This window comes from Drosophila grimshawi, unplaced genomic scaffold (genome assembly GCF_018153295.1).
Source record: "Drosophila grimshawi isolate 15287-2541.00 unplaced genomic scaffold, ASM1815329v1 contig_1377, whole genome shotgun sequence".
In the NCBI taxonomy this organism is placed as follows: Eukaryota; Metazoa; Arthropoda; class Insecta; order Diptera; family Drosophilidae; genus Drosophila; species Drosophila grimshawi.
The window spans coordinates 1636093-1656128 of record NW_025062900.1 but is presented as its reverse complement, the minus strand read 5'-3'; the positions used below and the strand labels follow the sequence as shown (position 1 = coordinate 1656128).

Sequence of the window (20036 nt, the reverse complement as noted above, 5' to 3'; positions counted from 1 at the left end):
TAAAAAATAAAAAAAAAGTTTGCATTTTTTGGAGCGATTTATTAAAAGTTAAGACAATTTTTTTCTGAGTGCAGCGACACATTGCGGTCAATGCATGATTTGCAAACACAATTGGCCAACAAGCATGTGGCAATAATGGAAAATAAATGGCCAACAATTGTTTGCTTTGCTTTTGGCTTCGCCATAAAAGATTTTCAAGTGTTGACAAATTTTACTGCATGTTCAAATGACAACTGATTAGTTGCAGCAGACGCACGTACACAACTTTTACCCCTTAACTAAACGCTTAACAATTAACTGTGATTAAGTAAAACATGTATTAGTTGAGTGTCATGGCTGAAGTACCTAATTATATTTACTAATTCAATTAATTATTTTATTACAATTTTATTTGACAAAAAATGTAGCATACTTCGAGGCTGCTCTAAGAAATGCTCAGCTAGTCCTGTTAAGTGAGCTGTTTGCTGCTGTTTGTTGAGCTGCTGTTAAGCTCTTCGTCTGTAAAAACCTTGCATACAAACAGGCGCACGTAAAAATAAATAAAAATATAATACAAAAAGTGCACAAAAAAACCAACAAATTAAATTAACTCTTACATCCCGCCTAAAACCAATTAACAACTTAATTTTGCAGACATTTAAAATAATTGATTTACATTTTATTGTTCTTATGGCTTTCTTTTTTTAACTAGAGCTAAAGCACTAATTGTATAATAACAAATTAAGAACTTAAACTTTTACATAATGTTTGTTTTGTTTAGTTTTTGTTTTTCATTTTCGCACATTTTCAACACAAATTTTTAGGAAACCAATTGAATTTTTAATTATACATCTATAGCATATTTTTGTAAATAAATTATGTAAGACGAGCAGCAATTATTGTATTAATAATTGTTCGTACATAAAACATATACATATATAACAATTCTTTCACAGTTCAGCGATATTTTTTCATAATTATTATTATTATTTGTGTAAACAATTATTTAATTACATTTTATGTTTATTTGTTTTTAGTATTTTTTAATTAGACTACGCACTACACTAACAATGATGTGTAAAAATAAATGTGATTTGTTTTTAACTCTTGTCTCAAATATATATTTAGTTTAGTTTTAGTTTTACATTTAGTGTTAGTTTAGTTTTTCTTTTTTTAATATGCTCTTATCATACTTCGAGTATGCTTTTAATAATAATATTTAGAAATTCATTGTTTTTCAGCTTGTTATTGCCGCTAAATTTAGGCTCGCTTTTTATTATTCGAACTGCAGCTGATAATTGTACGAGTTTTAGTTTAGTGTCGAATGTTGAACATTTTGCTGTAGCTGCAGCTTTAGCTTCAGCTATAGTTTTAGCTATAGCTATAGGTAACGAGGTAAAGTGCGCCTTGTTTCGAAATCGACACAGTCAACACCATGCCACAAATTGGGGGCAGCATCTCATCATCATCATCGTCATCGTTATCATTATCATCAGTGTCAATGCCACGCGAAGAGCGAATGCATCACCAGCAAATAACCAGTTGTCACAATTATGCTGCCAATCATAATGGGAAAGCCAACTCTGCAAAAGGAATTGGATTAATATAATAATATATAAAGAGTAGAATATTTATAGCTAGCTGTGGCTGCTACGACTAGCTGTTTCTTCATGTTTTGTTTTTTGTAATATATATTCTCATTTGTCTTATACTCACTTGAAGAACTCGAGGAATGTGAATTTGTAGCCATGTTGCTCGGCAACTCCGGCACAGACCACATTCGCCGAGGCACCAATCAGCGTGCCATTACCTGACAAAATACAATGTGAATATTAGCAATCATATACTCTACATATATACCCTATTTACTTACCGCCCAAACAGGCGCCCAGAGCTAATGCCCAGACGAGTGGTTGCAAGGGTAGATTCAAGGTACTGTTCTGTGCCAGGGAAATGGTTATCTTGACCATCATTGTTGTCAGCGGAATATTGTCGACAAAAGCCGAGGCCACAGCAGATACCTGACAGATACAGTTAAAGATATATATTAACTAGAGTAATATTATATAAAATATATACATTTTACCCATAGTATTATCAAGATGGCAACCATTAAGCGCTGATCTTCGCCGACGCCTAGAATAATGTTCTCGGTCATGTTGCCAATCCACTCGATGAGGCCCAATTCGGTTAGAGCCTCCATCAGTATGAAGAGCGCGGCAAAGAAGAGCAAGGTGGACCACTCCACTCTCGCCAGTATCGCCTCCAGATCCTCAATGTCCGCCAAGATGATGAGGAATATCGCGCCGAGCAGTGCTGTCCAGCCCAAAGAGAGACGCTGCAGTTCCGGCACCGAATGCAGAAAGAACAAACTGATCACAAAGATCAACGCTGCGGTGCACTTGATCAACAGAGGTTTATTCCGTATCGGATACTGGGGAATTGACAAAATATATATAATATATATATAATAATATAATAATCAGGTTTAGTTTTAGTTTTGATCAAGTTAAGACAGCGATTCGTCTTTCGGCCTGAATTACCAGATGGCTATAGCTTTCTATATTCTTTCCTATATACGAGGTGTGTTCAAAAAGTATCGCGAATTTTGTGTTTTTTCAGATATTATTTATTTATTCATGAATATCTATTTTGTCCCCTTCAAAGTAATCCCCATGAGATATTATACACTTGTGCCAACGGTTTTTCCAATCTTCGAAGCACTTCAAAAAATCATTTTTTTTTATCTTGTTCAGCTCCTCCTTCGATCCCGTCTTTATCTCGTCAAGCGTAGCGTAACGTCGTCCTTTCATGGGCCTCTTCAGTTTAGGGAACAAGAAAAAGTCACAGGGGGCCAGATCTGGGGAATACGGTGGCTGCGGCATCATTAGTGTGTTGTTTTTGGCCAAAAAGTCGCGCACAAGCAACGATGTGTGAGCAGGGGCGTTATCGTGGTGCAAAAGCCAATTTTTGTTTTTCCACAAATCCGGGCGTTTCTGGCGGAGTGCTTCGCGCAAATTGCGCATAACTTGCAGGTAATATTCAATATTCAGCAAAACTTTCACATTCGACCGAACTTGGCGCGTTTTTTTCGGTCTTGGTTCGTGCGGCAGCTTCCATTGAGATGATTGAGCTTTGGTTTCCACGTCGTAACCATAAACCCACGATTCGTCACCAGTTATAACCCTCTGGAGCAAATTTGGGTCGTCGCGCACAGAGTCCAACATCTCATTAGCAATGTTCATGCGATGCTGTTTTTGGTCGCAATTGAGCAATTTTGGTACGAATTTGGCGGCGACCCGTCTCATGCCCAAATCATTGATAAAAATCGAATGGCATGAGCCAATCGATATGTCTAGCTCCTCAGCAACTTCTCTAACGGTGATTCGACGATTGGCCAATACCATTTTCTCCACTCCATTAATTTTTTCGTCTGTTGTTGAAGTGCTCGGGCGTCCGGCACGCTCTTCGTCGTTCACATCTTCTCGGCCTTCTGAGAACATTTTGTACCACCGATAAGCGTTGCTTCGGTCCAAGGTAGCTTCTCCGTATGCCACAATCAACATTCGGAATGCATCCGCGCACTTAATTTCGTTTTTCACACAAAATTTGATACAGGTTCTTTGATCCATTTTTTTGAATAGGTAAAAATCGAAGACGATCCAAAACACGTGCAAGCAAAGCAGCTGTCAACAATTAAGTGAACATTCAAAATGGCCGAGCTTGTCGGCATAAGTGAGAGACATGAGTACCAACATAACGCTACAAAAAAATCGAAATTCGAATATACGTTACCCGCGAAAATTCAAAATTCGCGATACTTTTTGAACACAACTCGTACATATGCATATGCATATTAATGTAAACTCACCTTGGCCTGCAGATTGGCGAGGGTCTGTTGATAGTTGGGCGCTGGGACGACGACGGCCGTAATGCGTTTCTTGAGACTGCGCTTCAGGCGATTCACTTTCTTCATCAGCGTCTGACGCACCAGTTCCTCATCCTTGGAGTAGGCCGAGAGACTGGCTGCTGCTCGCTTCCACACGTGAATCTCGTGACGCAGTTCCTCCACCTCAGGCGAGTCCTTGAACTGCAGATCACTAATATTGCGGAACTTGTAGCGCAGCTGCAAATATGTTTGGATCATCACCAAAATGACGCCGGGCAACATGTGAAGAGTGAACACAGCAAAGTTAACGCCCTGCAATTGCAATTGAGATAATATCAGTCGGGATATATATCGGGAATATCAAGAATTCTATTATTATTTAAGTTTCTTGTTTAATTTAGATGTTTAAGTGATTATTATTATGCTGAAGCTGGATTTAATATGTAAGTTCAAATAGCAGAGTTATTTATATCAGTAAAATTATATATCAAGGAGCAACTACCTGGTTTTGGTAGGGTTTAAGAGTCTTCCTTAAGCTAGATTATTGCTAACTGCTCTCTGAAGTACTCAATCTGAATTTAGTTCATCAGCAATTATCAATCAGTGTAGCAAAGTTATATATAAAGACTAACAGCAACTATTTGATTCCGGTAGGTTTTTAAGTCCTAAAGCTGAATGCATTCATTCATTCAATCAATCAGTTCAATCACAGATAGCTTCAATCATCTATATGTTATTTAAAAGCACTCACATTCTTGGATATGTAGCTATTCGAGGCAATAATGACATTTGGTGGATCGCCCACAGGGGTTAGAGCGCCGCCGATGTTCGAGTAGATGACCATGCACATCAAGATGGGCACCGGATTGAGGGACATGACCTCGCAGAGGCGTATCGTGACCGGTGTCATCAGCAGCACCGTTGTAACATTATCCAAAAACGACGACAAAATGGCCGTAAAGAAGCACAAACAATTGATGAGAGGCCAGACGTGTCCATTTGTGATCTTATATGCATAAACAGCGAGATAATCAAACACGCCCGTCTCCGAGAGTATGGCAACCAAGATCATCATGCCAAAGAGCAGCAGCAATGTTTCCACATCAATCCAACCCATAATCGTGGACATTGAAGGACGCGAGTTGAGCGCAGCCAAAATGCCCACAGATAAAGTTGAGGCAATGATGGCAGCAAAAGTGCGATTAACAATCTCCCAAATGATCATCACATAGAGGCCGCAGAGCACAGCTGCCGCATAGAGAACGCCATGCTTCTTGTAGATGGGCGACTCATCCACATTCAGTTGGAGCGGCAGCTCGCCATCAATGGTGCTGGTTAACTCAAAATTGAGTCGTGTTCCATTTGCCTCGATGAGTTTTGCTGCATCCGCTGGCATTAGTTCGAAAGTGTGGGTTTTTTTGGTATCCTTGGTGGCATCGATTAGCTCCGGATAGACAACATCTAGTTGCCACATTTGACTCGCATTCTCCGTGTAGAACTCCTGACCCTGTGCATCCAAATAGCTGCGTGTGACAAGGACTTGCAACACGGGCAGCGGCACACTATCGTTCAACTGCAACTCGTTCTCCTGCAACCGAAAGGGGCCCCTTAGACCCAGCCCAATCCGCTCCAGCTTCGATGTGGCAATGGAGAAGACTGAAGAAAGAAATATTTAAAATATATTAGAATTACACGTTCGGTTTGGATTCTATTGTTGCTCACCTCGCGTGGAACTGTTCTTCGGCACACTGATGAGACTCAATTGATCCACGTGCTCGTTGTTGCTCATCAGAAAGGCGGTGAAAACACACCACACAACAAGCAGCACCGATATCTTAAACCAAGTCAAATACTTTTTGAACTGAAAGTGAAAGAAAATTGTATTTAAAGTCTGGCTCAATAAAATCGATCACTAAAATAAATTAGGTAAAATAGTTATTTATTTATTTTATATGGATTTAAAGTCAGGCTGAAGAAAAACTTAACAAACGTATAAGTGAAGTTACAGTTAAGCTAAGTTAACTAAATTAGTTAATGGAGAATTAGTCAGAAAAAGATGTAGTATTCTATGGAAAAATGTGATCAATCTATCAATCAATGAATCTATTTTCTTCGAATAGAACTTTGTTTCCCTCGGGAGACTTCATCTTTTACTAACTGGAAACCCACAATAAGACAAAGACTTTTAAATTCAAGCATGAATTAGCATTGATGGAGTTGCTATAGGATCAGAAGGGGGCACAATAGATCGAAAGTGTTTGAAATTCCCCCAATACTAATAATAATACCCAATACAATGGAACTAATAGGTCGCAGTGCATGCAACCCACCCAATAATAAAAACAATACGCTCTTTAGTTATTTTTAAATACTTAATTGAATTGCATGCAATAAATAATAATTAGCTTGTCGTCGATTCGTTTCGTTTTAATTATTATGTATTCAGTTGTTTATCTTTAAGCAGATGCTTAGTAATAAATTATGTAAATTTTCTGTAAATTTAAGCAGGCTCTCAATATGAAAATATGCTTTGGCTAACACAATCAGTGTTCCTTATCCGATCCATAAGAATTATTCTCATCTTTATAACATGTTAAGCTAGGTGCACTTCATTATTAGATTTAGTTATGGGAGTTTAAGCTTGCATTGAGGTTTAAAATAAGTTAAGTTAAGCTATATTAAGTTATAGTACATGCTGAAGTTAATCTAGATTATTTTCATCTTAGTTAGGGTAGCTTTAAATTTCCCATTTAAAGTATTCGTGCTTCAAATAAGTTAACTTTAATTAAGTATAAGTTAAAGTTAAATTAGTTAATTATTATTATGTTAAGTAATGTTTAGTTAACTTCAATCAGGCACAAATTACAGTTAATTTAGTTCTCAAATTTCAAAGATCTTTTGAAGGACTCACGTTGCTTTTGGAGTAGCCCTCGCCATCGTCGTGCTGATCCTCGTTGTTGTTCTCCAGGTCCCTGGGGGGACAGACAGAAAACTGGTTGCACTAATTACGTAACTGACAATCGAGTGGCAAAGAACTACGAACCTGCCATCCAAAACATGCACCTGTCCCGCCTCGTTCGTCACATTGATGCCGATCTGTGTGAAGACCGCCTTCGGCTCCTCCATATGTCCATGTCCATTCCGTCCAATTTGCTCAAGTTCGTTGTGCTCTTGCTCTGCCACATCCTCCAAAGGCAAGGGATCTGAAATGATAGATGAAGGTTTTAATAGGCAACTACTTCATCTGTACTCAGTGTAAAAATCAACAATTTCCAATTTTGAGAAATATTTTCTATAATTAAGTAACCCTGAAAATGATACAGCTTTTTCTAAATTTCAGAAAAATCTACTCACAAATTAAGAAATGATAAGTCCTGATTTTTACAAATATACTCTCTGAATAATTAGCAGAGTTACTCTTGGTGAATTTCACAAATTTTTGTCGATTTTTTTCTCTGAGTGCAGCTGCATCATTTATTAATTTCTAACTACCAAGCAACGATATGGGTAAATATTTAAACGGCAATTGAACCATTAGCTGCAATCGACAGGACAACAGGACAACAGGACCACAGGACGACAGCAATTTGAGGACTGATTGCGACAGCAGTTGGCTCAGTCTTCGATTTCTACGTCCGCCACTTCATTTTATTAGCATCTATTTTTAGCTCGAATGGCTCATAAGATAACAAGTTAGAATGCTCTAGTCGAGAGTGCTCGACTAGCAGATACCCTGCACCTAATTGATAGTTTGTTGAATATAAAAATAAGTTTTGATAAACAAGGAGACGTGCTCCCATTTGCAAAAGCTCAGCAATTGAGTCTTTTATAGCTATCGGAAATTGATTTATATCGATACACGCAAAGTGTGTGTAGTTATCGATAAAATTAAATAAACTTGATATGTTTATGAAATACGAGAACTTATATACCAAAATTTATGGTCTGTAGCGATTATAGTCTCTGAAAACGGTTCCTTGTTACAGACAGACAAGCAAACATGGCCATATCAACTCTGTTTTTGCTGCTGATCAAGAATACATATAGTTTAAGGGCTCGGAAATGTTTTCTTCTTCCTTTTCCACAACTTTATTCTACCCTCTTCAAGATTTTTAATGTGTTTAGGGTACATAAAACCATTTATCAATTGACCACAATGATAGAGGTATATCAATAGCTATCGATATCTATATATAATTCAATTGCTGCTTTAATGGCTCAATTTCAGACGTGGAGTGGTTCTATAGTCACCCGTCATCGTCATCATCATCATCATCAACGTCTATCGTCTATCGTAATATTGCGGAAATAGTAAAGGCCATATTTTTGCATAGGCATTAGCATAATACCTATTCAAGACCCAAAAAAGAAAACAAGTACAACGGTAGTACGTCTATTAAACAATTTAAAGTGATAAACATTGCCGCAAGTTGCGCAATTCGCATTCGTTATCCAAATTCAAAGGCAGAAATAACGGGAGAGAGCCTTGTTTTGTGGCCAATGTCAATGTCGACGACGGACGACGGACGACGGACGGACGACGCCAACGCAAATCGTCATAAAAATTTCAACAATAATTACAGCCATAAAAAAAATAAACAACGTGCCAATAAAAAATAAACAAATTCACAAAAAAAATGCGTAGACAGCTAGCCGAAAACTTGATGCACTTTCTACTTGCGCTATGAGTCTAGGAAAGTACCAAAGTGAAAGAGTCTCTATTTAAAGATTAAGATATATTAAATATCTGTTATCGATAAGTATCGATAGCTAATAGAATTTACAAGTTTTGTGTACATATTTGTCTATTACTTATTAGTATATTGTAAGAATGCAAAGCCATTGGATAAAACATATTTAATAAGCAATGACTATAGGCAGCGGTAAGCTTTAAATTGAAAACTAAGCTAATGGTTGAAGTGATTTTAACCAATTTACATGCTTGCTAACACATCGACAACCTAACTATCAATTATAGATATGCGAAGCCACAAAACATGAATATATCAATAAGAAGCTTGATAAAATTGAAGATGACCTTATATTTAATAAAATGTAAGATGTTTCAAATAACCCCAGCTGGCAGATAAGCAGGGATAACGAACATTGATAACTTATCGATAAATTACAAATATACAAAGCCGCTGAGCTTACCACGGGTATATAAATATCCCAGATGGTTTTCCCCCAAGCTCCAACAAACATAACGATACATTTAGAATACCCTCAGCTGGCAGTTAAGTAGGGCGACACTTACATCCCCCCCCTCACACACACACAAACAGAACAAAGCATATGCTGTTGGACAAGTCAAATAAATGTTGAGGCAACAAGATGGTCTTGTGGCACCCCAAAAAAACAAAAAAAAAGAAGGCGAAATAAAAGGAATATGTAAACACTTACCGCCATGGAGACGCTCGTGCTCCTGCCTGAAGGAGGCTAGGCTGGGATCCTGTCGAATGCGTTCGGGCAGCGTGCGCCAGACCTGTAAGGCACCTTCCGTTACCTCGCTGCATATGTGGAGTGGAGGTTGGAGTTGTGGCAGGTTGATTGTCCATAAGTTGTGAGTTTGGGGCACATTGGGGAGCCATGAAAAAAAGAGAGAGCAAAAAGAGCGAAAAAATTGAGGTGAGATTTGCTAACGGAATTTGTCTTCAATACAAAAAATAAATACTTGTCTAAGCACCAAATTTGTTTTGTTCAGGTGTGGCACGTGCCAATCACCCGCCCCGCCCCCGCCCCCTATTGAGACACACGCAACGCATTTTCAGGAATTCAGGAATTCAATAAACGCTTAAAGTTCTCTTATTGATTTTATTTTGGGGCGCCAAGAAATAATTTATAATGTCATTTGTGCTTTTTTTGCCAAGGCTTTAAATGTCTTTAAGGGATTTTTATTACTATTTTATTTTATTATATTTTTTTTATATTTTTGCGGCTTATAAAACCTTCAATTTCAATGTGGTTTTCAGGTTTTCGCATTCAGGTTTTCGCATTCTGCGAATGGGTTTAACAAGCACCCAAAAGTGGATTAGGACTTTGTGTGAGACACATAAATGCTAAATGTGATTTAAATCCTTTTAAAGCCTAAATGGCATTGCAAATTTAGAAAATCAGGTGTGGAATAAAGTAAGTAGGAGCTTAAGTTACCCTTCAGTTATATACTTGGGTATGTATATATATTTATATATATGCGCCCGAGTCTCTTAAATTAAGATCGTTTGCCCATTTCAAGAATTTCGAAACGATTGCTACGAAAACTATGGAAATATCAATGTGCAATAAAGCTTATTCTAAAAATATAAGTTAAATTTAAATAAAAAATATATATATAATTATTTAAGTTAGTCCTTTTTAATTTGTAAACGCGTTTCTAATTTACTAGTTTACTTGTAGATTAGTTGCTATGCCTGTCTTATATTTTAATTAATTGTTTTTCTATGATTTTCACAAACAAATAAAAATAAGCCAATAAGTCGTGTTACAGTCAAATCAAGGAGAACTTATAATGAGCGAGATGTAAAGAATGAAAATGTGGGAAGTGTTATGCTTTAAGAAGTCACCCAAAAATACTGGTGTAGTCAGTGATCTATCTATAGATTTAATTGTGCGAATGAATTCTATAAACTTTATTTCATTCGAATTGATCACAGATTTCTCTAGGGATATTATATCGTTTACTGACAAGAAAACCCCAACAAGACAAAGATTCTTAAATTCATGCATGAAAAGAGCACAATAGATCCAGGTGTACGGAACTCGCTCAATAATATGAAAAATACCCAAATACAATATATCTTAAGGGTTGCAGTGAATGAAACACGCCCATCACTCAAAACAATACCCACTTTGGTAACTTTTAATATTGTAAGTAAGTTAATTAAAGTGCTTGCAAGCAAAATAAATGAATAATAATTAGGTTGTTGTCGTTGTCGTTTCGCTTTAATTATAATGTATTCAATAGTTCGGCTTCAAGCAGTTGCTGGGTAATAAATATATTATGTAAATTCCAATGTGGAAGGTCAATCGTTGCAAGCATCAATCAAAGTCTTGGAAAAACATTGCAATTCTCATGTAAATTAGCAGTTTGAAGCGAAAGAAACCGTAAAAGAGAGAGAAAGAAAGAGTGAAAGAAGGCAGTGAGTGAAAGAGACAACAATGGATATTCATTGGGCATGGCTTGATTAGCTGGCACACTTAATTAAGGCACACTTTTTTAAGGTCACACTGTCCATTTGATGAATGACATCGAATAGAAAAACCCCATTTCCATTTCAAATGCGAGTTTAATGACATTTTTTTGTATTTCAATAGCAATTAGATTGTCAACACAGCTGAATGGAGATGAATACACTCACAGAGACACTCATTCAGTTGGTAGATTGCACATCACGTGCGAGTGTTGAATAAATGCAATTTGTGCACTCGAGTCAAGTGGTCAGAAATCTTAATTTAGTTTAGTTTAAATGTCGCTTAGACACAAAAATAAATGAAATGAAACCCACTCGCATTCACTCACATTCAACTCACATTCAACGGGCATTCAGCTCGCATTCACTCACACAACTCAAATGGCATAAGTCATAAATTATATTTAGTTTAATTTAGTTCGCAGAAACAGAAGCTGACACTGATTCCATATGATATTTTGATGGGGTATATCTCTCTCTATCACTCTCTCTCTCTCTCTCTCTCTCACACACACTATCTCCCACTCTCTCCCTTGCACGGTCTCTCTCTTTCTCGTTCATATTTAGAGATCTTAACTTATGCACTTTGCTTATTTGTGAATACAATTTCCGACACTTTTGTTTGAACTTGCTAAATTGTTCAACTTAAAGATTGAGTATATCTCTTGAAGATATATATATCTGTATATATGTTTATTGGGTTGGATTTGAGTGCCTCAAATCTCGTCACATTGCAATGCACTTGGTTTCTGTTAGATATGAGGGTTGAATGATAGGAACACTTAGACCTTGATCGGAGCATAATATATGCATATAAGGGCATTTTTATATCTTCTTTAATTTGGTATATCCACCAATAGCTGAAACTACATAAAATTATTGAAAAATCCAATTTCTACATCTAGATATCACATCATTATCGTATTGTTGGAAGTATATTATCTAAAACTGCTTGGAATCAGTGTAAACTATTATTTCTAGAAGAATATTTAAAGAGCTTATAAGATTATGAATTTTTTTGACTAAAGTTAAATTTTCTTTATAAAACGAATGAAATTTTACTTATAGAAGATTGAACGATGCTTTTAAGATTATAAATATTTGTTATACTATCGAATATTTGTTATACGATTGAATATTCATTTTGAGCGCTGCTTAAAAGATAATGCTCATATTTCAATGGAAGTGAGAGATAAGCTTTCGAGTGCAGTCGCTTATGTAATCACATACTAAATTTAGTATACAAATTCTTGGACTTTCTTCTCTGCACTTTCTTTCTTTCTTTCTTGCACACAACTCAAGTTGATTGTTTACTTGTCGAACGAAACGAAACGGAAAGAAACACCCAAAGCAAATAATTCGTAGACATTCATATTGCTTTTGCTGACAAAGGGGTCAATTTTGAGCCCAAGGCTGTTGGAGTAAAAGACAGATATATATATGTACATACTCATCCTCGTGTGAGTAATCCTCAGAGCTGTTGTTGTGATTATAGGACATTCTCTCTCTTTCTCTCAGTTGGCGCTCTTAGCTGCTGCTGCTGCTCCGTGTGTTAAAGGTAATTTCAGAAAATTCACTAGGGGCACACACTATCAAATCCGAGACCTTTTTCTTTTTCGTATTACGTAAATTTTGCAACAATGTTTTCGTTTCCGTTTTAAATAATCGCAATCGCGATGCAAAAGAAAGTTACTCTATTAATTTCGAGTCGTTTTTAAACACTATTATTTTATTTTGTGTAATATTTTACATATGTTTAGTACACATTATATTTGGATTTTTTGTTGCATTATCACGTGCCGTTTTTTTGCTTTCTTAGTTTTTGTGCGGCTTTGAGCAGTGCATTGATGGGTCGCCCTCGCGTTACTAACTCGCATGCACCGTTTTTTACCCTATTTTGTAGGTTTTTAATGCGCACCACGACTAAACTCGCGTCGCAATCGCCAGTCACCAGCAGCAGTCAGCAGCAAATGAAAAACTACGAAAAAAAAGTTCCTGATATTCATTTCTTCGTTTTTGTTTTGTCAGTTACGTTTCTGCTCATTATTCGCATTTATGCGTTCGCTCTTCTGCCCCTTCTTCAGTGCACATGCAACGGCTCAACTGATCATCATCGTCATCGTCAGCACAGATCTCTGTCACTCAAACCGTTTTCTCTCGCTCTCGCTCTCTTTATCTCTTTCTACCCAGGCTTAACCCAAGCCCAAAAACTCAACTGTTTTTTTTTCGTTTACCATTTGCGTGTTTACTTTATTGCTTGCGGTATATGTTGCTGTTGTTGTTGTTTGCCGTTATATTTATTACAATTATTATATTTCTTGGTCGCTCTTCTTTCATGTGTGTTTCGGTTTTCATTGCTGGCGTTGGCTTATTTGCACTTCTTTCAATTTACACATGATTTATCACATTTGACAGTTGAGCTGTGTTTGCGACTGCCTTTGATAATGACGATCTTCGCATACCCTACAATTAAACTAAGCGAGCATATTGGAGTGCATACTGAATGCATTGTAATTAAATATGTACTTAATTGTTTTTTTTAATGAATATCATTTATAGTACAGTCATGAAAATTTCCCACTCTTATATTTAAATTATTCATCTAATAATAGCAAATTTAAATTTAAATTCTTGTACTTATATAATAATACAATCCTTTCAAGTTGATGTTCCAAAGGTGTGCCCAAAATGTTTTCTATTTGTTCGTCTACTTTTTTGGCGCAAATCATTCGCAAAAAAATAACGAAGAACTTTTTCGCCACATTTGCAGAATATTTTGTAAATCAGCTAAATTTGTGGTTATGGCGTTGGCCAGCTGCGTTCAAGATGACTTCATGCTAACGTCACACGCATTAAAAACTTCTTACATTGTAATTGAAAACCTTTTTTGCATTTTGAGGAAATCGTGCCAAGCACAATGAAAAAGTTGCTGTTGAATTTGATACCTGGCAATGCTTACAAGAAAGTGAAATGAAATGAAAAACCTCTTGGCACATAATAATAATAATAATAATAATACGAGTGGCTCTATCAGTAGTTGAAATATAAGTACATAAGTCATATAAAACGCAATTTAATAAAAACAATATGAAAGAGAATCTCGCATGACTTTAATTTCTTAAGAAACATGAGCTTCGGCTACAAAATGGAAAAGTTCAATTCATACAATGAATTAAACAAGCCAAACGTAAGCGACTGCTGAATACTCTGTTACAGCTGCATACAGGTGAAAAGTGGACACAAGAGCGAACTTGACGAAACATTGGTGTAAATCAAGTATGCTCTGCTACCTTCGACGGTGGTGTATATATATAGAACAGTTGATCGCATGCTTCACTAAATAAATTAAACTGGGGAAAAGAGCGAGATAAAGAGTGTGCTTAACAATACCTACCAATTAACTGTTATGTTATTTTAGCTTCTTGCCAATGACGTGCATTTAAATTGAAAAGCTCATCTCGCTTACAGTTTATGACTAGTCAATTTAGTTAAGCTTATGTAATTTGAACACTTTAATTTTATTCTAAACGACCCAATAAAATATAGATTTTATGTGAAACTGTTTGCCTGGCAAGATTGCATAATCATTGCTTAAACCTTAATGTGTACTCATACAAAATTTGGTATATATAATTAAATTGAATATAATAAAAAAATAATAAAAAGGAATATTAAAAAATATACAAAATAAAGATTATTAATATGGGTCATTGATAAGAAAATTACACAGCCCAAAAAGAAGGGTCGAGTGATGGGACAGAGGTGGGTGGGGGTGGGGGCTGTTCGTCTGACATTCAAAAGTCGTTTTCAATGTGGAGACAGTTTTTTGCAATTGAAAGAAAAATAGAAAGCGATCGTCTTTTTTTTTGAGTGTGAATAGTATTCGGTCTGGACTCTGGACGCGACTGGTGACACTATGAATGAATGCATTGAGAGAGGAAGAGATAAGTTATTTTTATAACAGTGATAATCATGTTAAATCTCTCTTGGCAGCCGTAAATTTCCATTGCGTTGAAGAAGCAGCAACAGTAGAGTTAATTAATTGAAATTCGCGCACGCTTCAAACACACACACTCACATACACACGCACACAATTCAATTGTTCCCCTCTTCATTCGCTCATTTTCGTTTTCTGCTCTTCCCACGCATCGCACACGTGCTGAACGGGATTCCTTCTCACACACACACTAAAAGGAATTGTATGTTAATGCACCATATCTCTCTCTCTCTCTCTCTCTTGCACATTCTCAGCGCATTTTGAAATTCCTATTCACACCTCTACTATAAAGTTTTAACTGGAATTTAGTTTTTTTAGTATGCAAGCATTGCGAGCATGTGAATATAAATAATATATTTGCTTCCGGGTTTTTTTGTTTAATACGCTGGGAATTGCACATAGTTTATGGATCTTTCCAAACTTATAAATAACATATGAATGCATTTTATTTGATTTTAGTTTTCGGTTAGTTAAGTTTAAATAATTATTATAAATTATTTATTAATAATAAAAATGAATAGTTTTCATTGCCAAAAACAGATCCCTTTATTAACATTTACATAGCATACTTTTGGGTACTTGCACACTAAATTTTGATTCCAGTCCATTTTATGCGTTGTTTTCTTGTCTTATATACTTATACTTCGCGCACGAACTAGTTCGTCTCTTTGTGCAGTGCCCGTCGCTCACTGCTTTTGAAGATCCCGTTTTGTTTGACCTTGATTGGTCAACTCTTACTGATACTAATGCGTATTAGGCTCTCTTCTTCCCTACAAATGACAGCCATCTTTCTTATGTGTCAGACGTAATTCTGTAATTCTCAATTTTGGCCTCAACATATTTTAATTATGTATAACGTTTATGACACTTGCCATTTCACATTACACACGCACACCGCACTCATGACACACACACACTCACACACACACACTCTCACACACGCACACACATTACATTTAATATGAACATCAACCTTTGTCACGTTCATAATCGCATTTATAATGTGTGCAGAGAACAGGCTGCTGGGCAACAAATGCCAAAATGGCGCTGATGCCTCCATACTTAACTGTTGACCTTGCCGCCTTAGACGAGGTCGTCGTCATCAGCATTCTTATATAATAACCTGTAGCTCAGCCAAGGGGCAAGCAGGGTATCTCAACTGTGCAAAAGGAGCTTAGAATTCGTAAGAGTTTTGAATTCTCAATTCCTTAGAATCGACCTAAAATGAAAATTTCCATAAAAAAATAGAAAGTTTTCTATTTTTTAAGAAACAATTCTAAATAGTAATTCTAAAGTTTTTCTCTTTCTTACAAATAACGTATAAGTAGTAGTTGTAATAGTAGTATCCCAAAAATATAGGGAATTAATCTAGAATTTATCTTAATTTATCTTATTTTTTTGTCTTACAGGGCATCGAGCAGTCGACAATTCTCTCTCTCATCTGTCCGTTTTGGTACATTTAGTTGACCCACATTTTTTTTAGCTTGTTTTTCGCTTGTCTAAAATTAGACGCCAAATCTATTTTCTTGAGAAGAAGGGGCAGTGGGTGGGGGGTGTACAGGGCGCTGCGGGCAGCGTAAGATAAGCAGAGGCTAAATCTTGCAGGGCTTGGAAATTGTTAGCATCTCCTGCGGGCTTTCTATTGGCCTGTTGTCTATTAGAAGGCAAATTGAAAAATAATTGCTAAATAATATAGGGAGAGAGGGGGAGAGAGAGAGAGCAACAGCGTACAAATTAATTAGTGTTTTTTGATTTCGCTTTCGCTTTCGCTTTGAACTTCGTTCGTTGCTTCATTTTCTTCATTTCATTTGGTGGGTTTCCAACACGTTGCTGCTGGCAAAGCAACAAAGGAAGGTTTTATTGCCAGGACAACGTGACGCGCACGTGGCTGAGAGAGAGAGAGAAAGGGAGAGACAGAGAGAAAGGGGGAGAGAGAGCATCATGTCTGACCTTGTTGCTGTGCTGAGCGCAGCTGATTGATTGATGAACGTTTGGATTGATTCAATCTGCCTGCTGCGAGTCAACCGAATTTTGTCGCTTGTCTTTTGTCTTGTCTTGTCCGTCTGTTTGTTTGTTTGTGCTTTGTAATTCAATGATGTTCTCAGCTATTACACTCAGAAAAATGTCAAAAAATTGTTGATTGTGGTTCTCTTACAATTTCTCTTTGCATTTCTAAATTTCAGTGTGAATTTTTCGAAAATGTAGAAATAATATGTCTAAATGTTAGGGAAGCAACTCTAAAATTCGCGATTTTCTTACTCATATTATTAAATAAACATTTGTATTAAGAGATTTTAGAGAAAAAACCGCCATTTTTTTGGGTTTGTCGATTTGGGACCAGTTTTCTTACATTTTTGAAAATTATTTTTAAAAAAATATTAACGTCCATATATTTTTTAGAGCGACTTTCCTTTTAGAGCGATTTTTTCCTGAGTGTTCGATTTATATGCATTAGGCTTCACTGATGAGTGCTCATTTGCCATACCAACATTTTGTCGTCGAACGGAAATTAAATATATGCCTTTATTCTTAGGCCTCAAATAGATTCTACTCTCGTCTCTCTCTCTCTCTCCATCTCGCTGTCGTCCCTTTTATGCAAAGGACATATGTCTTGCTCATTAACTTCAGCCGAAATTAGTTTTGACCACAAAACAAAACAAACTCTTAAATGTTTTTCGGGTTTTGGGTTCGAGGTCAAAAGGCATATTTATTTCAGCTGACTTATGTATTTATTTAAGTATTTCTAATTAAAAAAATCCTGCTTGTTGAAATTTAAGCAATCTAGCTTGGTAAATAAAAGCTGCTGCTTAGAAAAGGGTAAAAAGCGTTTAAAGAATTTATGTAGAATTAGGTAAAAGGCTGAAGAAAGCATCTACGAACCCATAAGGCATATATGTTCGTGTACCATAGACAAATCAAGATGGCAATGAAACACACAATTGTAGAAATATAGCAATTAATATATAATGTAATATACCCAGACATATTATTGATTAACTGTCCAACTTTTATTAGGATCAGATAAGAAGTTCCAATTTCAAAATTGAACTGCTGACAGTTTCGTGCTTGTGGACCGATTATATAAAAATAGAAACAAAAGAATTTACATATATATACATATTTAACAGTTATTATACATGCATGCCAAACCACTATTAAATTATAAATCGTCTACACAAACATGTTTATACTGTTTGAAAATAAAATTTTATTATCTTTCATAAAAATTACCCTTTGTATAATATGTACACAGGTTTTATGCATAAAAAACCTCCAAAAAATATTTAAATCAAACCGCTTCGCTGGCACACAAAATATTCTTGACTAATAATGGTCATTCGTAGAGCAAAAATATTGCCTCATTAGGTCTGCTTAACAGCTTCATTAATATTAATAAAAATATTTTTTTTTTGTTTTCTATCGTATTAATACAATTAGGACAGTTTTCTAATTAAAAAAACACATTATATAAAATAAAGGGAAATAAAATCTTGCGGTTATAAAATGTAAAATGATGCAACATTTATTGCAATGTTTGGGGAAACCCAAAACCCAATTAGACAACAAATTATTAATTATTCGTAGCTAAGTAATAAGGCAAGGAACTTTAAGAGTTGAAGCTGGTACTCAAAGTGTTAAATACATTATTATAAGATATATTTAATTTATAAATTATATAAGCTTTAAGGCGGTTTCGATTTGAACAAGTCATACTATAAAATATTAAGTTATGTCGCACAATAGAGTTCATTATTCATTTCTTAAATACTTTATACTTAAATGGAAAACTTCAAATACAAGAATTAAGAGAATAATACATTATTGTATAATAGATAAGAGTTAGACGAACAACAACCTTAATGTATATTATTGTATAATACTATTAATTTAATAATTATATATATATTATCGAAAATTTTAAGTTGTTTTCAAACTGATTAAATCAATTTATAGCATGCTAAATTATAACTAAAATGACTTGAACAATTCACTTCTATTCACTTCGCTAATCAGTTATTGTTGTAATTAATTCGCACTGACAAGATTTATATATTTTCTTACATAATTAAATATATATTTAAAATTGACAAAATAAAAATAATGAAATGAGATAAAATCTAATAACAATTAATCCAAAAATTGTTAAACATTTGTACCTTAATGAAAGGGAAAGTTAAGGTTTAAGACGTACTTGATCTGATTAAGTCATATTATATTCTATTAAGTTATTCTTTGCTAAATGACTCAAATGCCACAAACACCTCACTTTTATTCACTTCGCAAGTCAGTTGATATTTATTGAAGCAATTAATTCGCAGAGACAATATTTATTATTCAGCAACGAGAGTTGAGTTTGTTTTTCTTTTGCATTTTCTCTTTTCTTGTCTGCTCGCTTCACTTACCTGGCCTGGGGAAATTTCTCGCTCCGGCCGGACGCCTGTCGCTGCAGGCAGAACTTGTTAACCTTCATTCGCATGCTGAAGGGCCAAACACGTTTGTGGCTGTTCTCTTCTATCTTGGCCCGTTCACTATTCACTTTTGTGGCCAGCTGAATGTGTGATGCTGTTGCTGCCCCCGTCTGCAGTTGGCTTTAAGCGTTGACTAACTGTTAACGCTTGTCGCCGTTTTGTTGGCTTCTATTCAATTGGCTGTCACTTTGTTTAACGGATTGGATTGGCTTTAATTAGCGTCTCAGCTCTAATTAAACAAAATGACAATTTCTCGTTTTTATTGTTAATTTTTTATTATTATGCTCAAATCACTTGGTTTAAATTTTCATTTTAGTCAAATCACAATTTATTTTTATACTTTTTTTATAGTTGTTTTTTTGTCTAATTACATGTTAGTTTTACACTTTATTTTTTATTTTTATTGTTAAATCACATGTTTTTTTTAGACTCGGCGATGATTAATTTTAGCACATGTATTTTTAGACACTTGAATTTTTAGTAATATATTTTTTACATTTAATTTTAGACTT

At 35.5% G+C, this 20036-nt stretch overlaps 1 protein-coding gene across 3 annotated transcripts in view; it reads right to left on the bottom strand.

Moving 5' to 3' along the window:
* Positions 1 to 641: 641 nt before the first annotated feature.
* LOC6562632 (P protein) overlaps positions 642 to 20036 on the bottom strand; it is a 31636-nt gene continuing 12241 nt past the window's right edge. Inside the window, exons 1-11 of one of the 3 annotated variants that reach the window (XM_032736015.2) lie at positions 19459 to 19761; positions 9272 to 9378; positions 6912 to 7071; positions 6780 to 6840; positions 5591 to 5729; positions 4620 to 5524; positions 3851 to 4180; positions 2066 to 2413; positions 1853 to 2000; positions 1696 to 1789; positions 642 to 1562 (exon numbers count right to left, since the gene is read on the bottom strand). In XM_032736015.2, coding sequence (XP_032591906.1) covers positions 1478 to 1562; positions 1696 to 1789; positions 1853 to 2000; positions 2066 to 2413; positions 3851 to 4180; positions 4620 to 5524; positions 5591 to 5729; positions 6780 to 6840; positions 6912 to 7071; positions 9272 to 9378; positions 19459 to 19532 — 2451 coding nt within the window. In that variant the 5' untranslated portion in view covers positions 19533 to 19761 and the 3' untranslated portion in view covers positions 642 to 1477. Of the gene's footprint in view, positions 1563 to 1695; positions 1790 to 1852; positions 2001 to 2065; positions 2414 to 3850; positions 4181 to 4619; positions 5525 to 5590; positions 5730 to 6779; positions 6841 to 6911; positions 7072 to 9271; positions 9379 to 12508; positions 12949 to 19458; positions 19762 to 20036 lie in introns of those variants that run through there. The other 2 variants (XM_032736016.2, XM_001989318.3) reach the window with 2 other exon arrangements.